At 45.3% G+C, this 7,491-nt stretch overlaps 1 protein-coding gene across 1 annotated transcript; it reads left to right on the top strand.

Annotated features, from left to right (window-relative positions):
• Nucleotides 1–1,324: 1,324 nt before the first annotated feature.
• LOC133122645 (16 kDa beta-galactoside-binding lectin-like) lies at nucleotides 1,325–7,015 on the top strand. Its single transcript, XM_061232729.1, has 4 exons — nucleotides 1,325–1,480; nucleotides 5,318–5,397; nucleotides 5,958–6,129; nucleotides 6,637–7,015. The coding sequence occupies exons 1-4, from the start codon at nucleotides 1,475–1,477 to the stop codon at nucleotides 6,781–6,783; spliced, it is 405 nt and encodes a 134-aa protein (XP_061088713.1). The 5' UTR covers nucleotides 1,325–1,474; the 3' UTR covers nucleotides 6,784–7,015.
• Nucleotides 7,016–7,491: the final 476 nt, after the last annotated feature.

The following is a 7,491-nucleotide window of genomic DNA, read 5'->3' as shown; positions in this document are numbered from 1 at the left end:
GGAGTCAAATTCAGACCTCAAGCACATGCTACCATTCAAGTATTGAATCATTTTTGTTTTCAAAATTAAAGAAGTAAATATGCCTTCATGATATAAATAGCTGTGTTATGAATAAATTCAGTAATATATTGTATATGAGTTAATAAATTGTGAAATAATTTTGTAATGTAATAATTCTCAACTATGATCAAAATTAAAACTAATTTGCACAACGGCAATGTTAAATCTAATTTCATTTCTATTTCATGATAACAAAAGTGCTCAGTTTAACAGGAAGTTGGTTTTATAATAATATTACATTAGTAGATCAGTTATTTAATAGGGAGGGGTTTCTTTTCACTTATCAGGAGTTTTTATCAGAATATAATATCCCAGTAACACCTGGGGATTATGCCAAAATCTTTGGTGCAATACCCTCCGGAGTCTGTATGCTGTTTAAATCCCAGCCAAGGCTTAATATCTGACAATTGCCCTTGTTATCTCCAACATACACTCCCATAGGAAAAATGTGCTTTCTCAATAACGCTGGTAAGAACAACAAACTATTCCAAAGAGGCGTTATTACTTTACCGTATGTAATTTCATTCTGGAATCAATTTGTAGATTATATGACATGGAAAAGGGCCTGGCTTCTACCTAATCGATTTTTAATCGCTAACAAGATAAAGGAAGTTTCTTTTAAACTAATTCATAAATTCTACCCAGCTAAAAGCAACATTGTAAGAAGGTTTAAAAAATACATCGATGTAAACTGTAGTTTCTGTCATGAATGTCCGGAAACATTTATTGTGGCATTGCCCAATTGTGAAGACTTTTAGGCAAAACCTTTGCGTTTTTATTATCGAAAATATTGATATACATTTTTCTTTACTTTGGAGAGATGGTCTATTCGAATATAATGTCCAAAAAAATACTTCTGTATACATAATTAATCTTATCATTATAACGGCTAAATTCCATATCCATAAATGTAAATTCACTGGGAAAGAAACCATGCTTCATTGCCTTTAATGGAGAAAATCGATAGAGAAATTGATTCAATAGGACACTATCAAACAAAAAGCTATTCAAACCATTACTGCTTGCACTATATAAAAAATCTTTATATAGATTTGTATTTTTTTCTTACCTCTTTCTTTTCACACATGTTTCTGTACAAATGTTGAATATAACGACTGTTTTTCACATTCGTTAAATAAAAAATAAAATAAAAAAACATAACCGGAAGTAACGCCTCCAATGAAACAATCCGACGCCGACGTAACTCTTAAACACACCCCCTTTCGCGGTGCAGGCTGAAGATACCGTTGGTTCTGGGTAATACACGCGCAATTAATTTCCCTAGATTTGATTGGTGAGAGCTCCCTGGCTCCCTGAATCTCATGACTTGTCTCACTGGCACATACATAAACGAATCACGTCGCAAAACTCAGAACGAGTGCCGTCCGGCTGAATCGGGAGCAGAATTGCCAAGATGAGTGTAAGTACAGACGATTTTCGTTTTTGTTTAAAAATCGAAACCTAGACCAAAAAGACCAAAAATTTCTCAGATATTTAATTATGATAATTTGGGCTGACAAAAACAAATAATTACCAGCGGGGAACTACCTTGCTAAGAATGAATCCGTGTTTGGTAAACTGGTCTGTACACAGCGCTGAATATCTTACTACGATTTATGTGTGAATTTACTTAATATCCACGGTTGTGCATTACTTATAACCGAGGGTGAAAGCAATTTGTCACCACCTTAGGTGGTTTAAGAAACAAGTGGGTAGACGGACCTCTTCGCGTTATTTATTTCCCACCTAGCAGTGAACGCACAACATTCATTAACAAAACTTATTAGCACATCGGTGGTGTGTGCCTTCACACACAACGGTTTTAACGGTTTCCAGGTATTAGACATAGGGCACTGTCTCTTCGTTCCTCTTTCAACATGGAAAATCTTTTGACATGATTGCAGTATATCTGTAGAAAATTGGTGAATAGTAGTGCAAGCAGTGTCCCATCCCTGTTTCAGAGAGTCACAGTAATATTGCTGCACCGTTACTGGAGCGCTTCATGTTAGCTTCACGTTATTTCTAGTGCAGATGCCAGAGAGCTCACTCAAGCAACAAGGAATCAGTTGCCGAGTATGTCCAAACTAAACCCATTTCTCTGATTCTGGAGTGTTATTCCTGACACGAATGCTGTTCATTTATCTTATCAATGAACACCCGAGTTGTAATACAGCATAATAGATGTTTTGTAATACACAAGGGTGACATTGGCTCAGGAGGTAAGAGCAGTCACCTGGCAGTTGGAGGGTCGCCGGTACGATCCTGCCGCGGGTGTGTCGAAGTGTTCCTGAGAAAGACACCTAATCCCAAATTGCTCCTGATGAGCTGGTTTGGCTGCATGCATGGCTTGCATGGCTTGCGTGGACATTTCCGTGCGTGCGTGACTGGGCGAATGAGAAGCATCAATTGTCCAGCTTTGGAATGTATGCTCTGCTCAGCTAGATACCACCAGATGGATTCAGGATAGAAAAATCAGCTAAAAAAAAATCTAAAAGTCTGAAAGACCAGAAGCTACTGGTGTTACACCATTTCCCATGACAGTCCTGTATGTCAACATGAATATACATTTCTGTGCTTGTATGTTCTTGTCTATCATGGATCGGATTTGCAACACATTTTAGTAGCCTAGCTGCTGTAAAAATGTTATGTTATGTAAAATTATAAAATGTATTGGGTTTGGTGGCATGGATGGTGCAGTGGGTAGCACTGCTGCCTCACAGCAAGGAGGGCCTGGGTTTGAATCCCCGTCAGCCGGGGCCTCTCTGTGCGGAGTTTGCATGTTCTCCCCGTGTCTGTGTGGGTTTCCTCCGGTTTCCTCCCACAGTCCAAAGATATGCAGGATAGGCTGATTGGAGAGTCTAAATTGCCCGTAGGTATGATTGTGTGAGTGAATGGTGTGAGTGAATGGTGTGTGTGCCCTGCGATGGACTGGCGACCTGTCCAGGGTGTATTCCTGCCTTTCGCCCAATTTATGCTGGGATAGGCTCCAGCCCCCCTGCGACCCTGTTCGGGATAAGCAGGTTAGGATAATGAATGAATGTATTGGGTTTGTATTGTTTCAAAAACCATCAGTAAAAAAATCTGTGGAAAGACTCCTGATATGCAAAGTTACTTCAACATATCCCATCAGTGAGGGTCCTATCAGTAGTTCCTGCTACACTCGATGCTGAAAACTTGCCCGGAAGAAACCGCCCTGCCAAGCTATGTCTGACACAGTCCCGCCCGCGCCCCTGTTTGCTGTGATCCGGTGACCTGGGAGCGGACCGTGTCCGAGTCGAGTATCAGGGCTTGCGAAACGCCAGCTGCCTGAAAACACATAGTTGCTTCATAGGTTTACTGCCTACTTTATTGATTTTGTCACAGTCGTATGGTATGTGTTCCTGTTTCCTCCCGTTTATGGCCCCCCCCCCTTAGTCTATTGATCCAAAAAGGTGTATCATTAACTCAGCCTTTGCCCAGGAGATACCGCAGGAACTGTGGGGGCTCCCCACCCACAGCGCTGCAGTACCACCATTACACTACGTTAATGGCATTTGGCAGACTCTCTTATCCAGAGCAACGTACAACAGAGTGCAAAGTCCATGCCCATAACCAGGGATAAGTTTATCGTAACCTTTTACATTATTGCCATTTTGGCAGACGCTCTTATCCGGAGCGACGTACAGTTCATTAGACTAAGCAGGAGACAATCCTCCCCTGGAGCAATGCAGGGTTAAGGGCCTTGCTCAAGGGCCCAACGGCTGTGCGGATCTTATTGTGGCTACACCGGGATTAGAACCACCGACCTTGGGTGTCCCAGTCTTTTACCTTAACCACTACGCTACAGGCCACCCAACCTTTGCGTTACAGTAAAATCTGCTGTTCATTGGTTACAGCTTGTGTGCTTAGAATGCACACAACATGGATATCCGAATCCCCACCTGCTCTGGCAGTCCTTGGTGAAATGTGTATGACGGTGTGCTTCCGGACAAACGTAATCTCTGCTTCCTTACATGGTCCAGGCTCTGTCCTGGTCGACCAAAACGTGAACGCCGTCTTTGACCGTGAACACTTGGGTGTGTGTAGCTCTTGTTTCTGTGTCATAAAGAACTTCTCATCTTCGAGTACTAGCAGCAAATTGAAGCGCTGACTTCTGTTTTAGACGCAGCAAGTCACAGGGCCTCCAGCCATTGACGAAGGCAGAGAAAGGCAGCGAGGATGGAGCAATGTCCTTGCTCCCCGAAACACGAGTTTGAAGCCACGTCAGTAACAGATGTGGCGGCTTTCATTTATACAAAAAAAGAATCCTGCAGTGGATGCGCTGACCTCGATCGTTTTCCCGGTCAGCCAAGGGAGCGAGGAGATGAGGAACGATAAAATTGGCCAATTTGGAGTGAGACCTCAGACTTATTTGCGGGTGGCTGGCCACAGCTGGGATCTTTCGGTACATATGTAACCCTTCTGTGATTGAGTAGATCCAGCTCAAGGTGTGGTTGAAGACCGCTGGAGATGACGGTAGCTACTTTATCTCGGGGAAATAAATGACCCGTCATAATGAATTGCGGTGCGTTTCCAGGCCAAGACAGTTTTGTAAGATTTCATATTGCACAATAACTTCCCTCCCCAGTTCATCAGAGACTGCGACACAGAGGGACCTCTGAACAGTCCACTCGAGATCCAACTTGCCGCCTCTCCGTATGCATTCGGCCAATTGGACGTGATCTGTCATGGACTCCGTCTCAGTCTGTTAAACTAGAGTTCCCGGGCAAATTGTGCTTACACAAGTGAAGAGTTATACAAAAAGACTCTTGATTTTAAGCAGCAATCGCTGCAGTATTTGAAACTTTTACACATGACCAGCAAGCTTTCCTTTAACTATGACTGTTGACCGCCCAAAAGAAGTAAACGTGTGGAATGCAAATAAATGTGCATTTTGAATTGAAATGTCTTCGTGCCCGAAATCCACTTTCACACAGAGGGGCCGATGGGGAGGTCTGTAGCGTAGTGGTTAAGGTAAAGGACTGGGACACGCAAGGTCAGTGGTTCTAATCCCGGTGTAGCCACAATAAGATCCACACAGCCGTTGGGTCCTTGAGCAAGGCCCCCAACCCTGCATTGCTCCAGGGAAGGATTGTCTCCTGCTTAGTCTAATCAACGTCGCTCTGGATAAGAGCGTCTGCCGAATGCCAATAATGTCATGTAATGAATTTGTGTCCGTGGAAAGCCCTTATGATGCTTCTGACTGTACGTGTCTGTTGGTTGTCTCTCCTTTTGTCAGAATATGCAAGTGAAGAACATGTCCTTCGAGGCCGGGAAAGAGCTGAAGGTCACCGGCGTGCCCAAATCTGATGCTTGTGGGTGAGTCACTGCCACTTCCGCTTGGTGAGCGTCTTCCTCTCTGCCACTGTGCGCCGTCTGGTGCCTCCCCCTCGCCACACCTGCACTTCCCGCTCACGACTGCTGTCCGTCCTGGCCCCACGGTGGTGGAATGACCTCCCGGTGGATGTCAGAACGGCAGGGTCTCTGACCTCCTCCAAGCGCAGACTGAAGACTCATCTCTTCAGGCTGCACCTTTCCCTCCCTACCTCACCACCATGATAAGCCTTGTATATGCCATTGACTATAATGGCACTGATATAGTTATATAGATATTGTTGTTTTGCTATTGTATTGTTGTACTCGGGGGCTATTCTAGCTACCAACTGTGGTATGCTAGTTTGGAAGTTGATGTACTCTTCAAGGGTTCCGATTGTATCTCTACGGTCACACGCGGACTCGGAACCGTACTGTCCTCTAGGGTCCTCTTCACACTCGTTCCTGCGTTCGATCTGCTCTTCGTCGCACGTCGCTCTGGATAAGGGCGTCCGCTAAATGCCTCGTAACGTAACGTAACGCGTTGCGTCCATCCCCCGGCGCAGGTTCTCCATCAACGTGGGGCACTGCGAGGACCGCGTCGCGCTGCACTTTAACCCCCGCTTCGACTGCCACGGCGACCACCGCACCATCGTCTGCAACTCCAAGCTCGACGGCGGCTGGAACGAGGAGCAGCGGGTGGCAGAGTTCCCCTTCCAGCAGGGCGAGGAGTTCAAGGCAAGGCCCCGGGGACTGGGGGGCCGGTTTTCTTTGGGGGGGTTTCTTTTTTTTTATCGGAAAAGGTTTTGCTGCGGTTTCTGTGTTGAGCGATACGTTCCCTCCCCAGGGCGTGGCTTTATATTTGTATTTACATTTTAGTCATTTGGCAGGCGCTTGTAAGTCGCTTTGGATTAAAAGTGCATAGGTTCTTCCACAAGTTAAAGCGTCACATCCATAACTAGTAAAATACACACGAAGTGCTGTTCTGAACAAAACGGTCATCGGCAATTTTATTTTTAAATCCACAACACACAGTGTGCAAAAAGTGAAGGCGACTGTATACTTCCTGATGCCACCGTATTCATTGATCTCTTGTGGGCTTCTTATCTAATCGGTCTCCGCTGTGCAGTTGTGCATTTTTTTTGTGAGCCGGGCTGCTTTGACGCCTTTGCCAACTAGCATGTCCTGCCTTTCTCTCCCTCTTTTTTTAAATGAACCTTTGACCTCTCCCCTTCTCTCACCCAGGTGACCATTTCCTTTGACAACGACGAGTTTCGCATTAAACTGCCGGACGACAACGTGGTGCAGTTTCCCAACCGTCTGGGCGACGACAAGTACAAGTTCATCTTCATCGACGGGGACGTCCGGATCAAAGCCTTCAAGATAAAATAACGGCTCGCCACGGTGGCCGCTTCGCCGCCGTTCGGCCGGCCTGCTTCCTGGCCTGGCTGCTGACGAGCGCACGAGTGCCGTTGGGCGTGTGCCTGGTGCTGCCGTGTGCTGCCGTACACGGTAAAAAACCCATTGCACTTTTACAGTGGTGGACCTGAAGATGGCCTGTCCTTGTGTCCTCTCTTCAGTGGTAATTGCTCCAGATTTCACAATAAACGCTCAGGCGCTTAAGTGTCACGTCTCCGCGCCTGTTCTTGGGCCGTTCGTTTGGGGGGTGGGGAATCGTAGTTCCTACTGCGCGTCCCTTCAACAGTACGTACTGCAAATGCTTAATGGGGCTACACGTTCCATATTCTGCACTACTGCCCATCCACTATCAGCGCTTACTAGTGCACGGTTAATACAGATTAAATTTCCCTTCGCATGAAATCTGATCTAACGAAGTGTGGATCCAGTGAAAGTTTTGTGATCTCAGGAATACTGCGAAGACTGCGGCTGATTTTGGTCACAAAGACTAGACTGACCCATGGCAGTGGTCCTGAACTGTAAGAAAAGAAGAAATTCACGATACGCTGACCCATATCTGACTTAAATCTCCACATGAACAGTGTAAACAATCTAGCCCATAAAATTGTCCAAATGTATAAACGGGAGCAAAAAAAACATAAACCTGGTTATCTAATTCGTGTTAATTGAAACCCGAGCATG

Source organism: Conger conger, chromosome 2 (assembly GCF_963514075.1).
Source record: "Conger conger chromosome 2, fConCon1.1, whole genome shotgun sequence".
NCBI lineage: Eukaryota > Metazoa > Chordata > Actinopteri > Anguilliformes > Congridae > Conger > Conger conger.
The sequence above is the reverse complement of the archived record's forward strand: the minus strand, read 5'-3'. Positions and strand labels throughout refer to the sequence as shown.

What these genes read in the sequence shown, in the direction of transcription:
- LOC133122645 (XM_061232729.1), top strand. An exon ending in CCCAAATCTGATGCTTGTGG is followed by an intron (nt 5,398 to 5,957) that starts GTGAGTCACTGC and finishes CCCCCGGCGCAG; the next exon opens with GTTCTCCATCAACGTGGGGC. An exon ending in AGCAGGGCGAGGAGTTCAAG is followed by an intron (nt 6,130 to 6,636) that starts GCAAGGCCCCGG and finishes TCTCTCACCCAG; the next exon opens with GTGACCATTTCCTTTGACAA.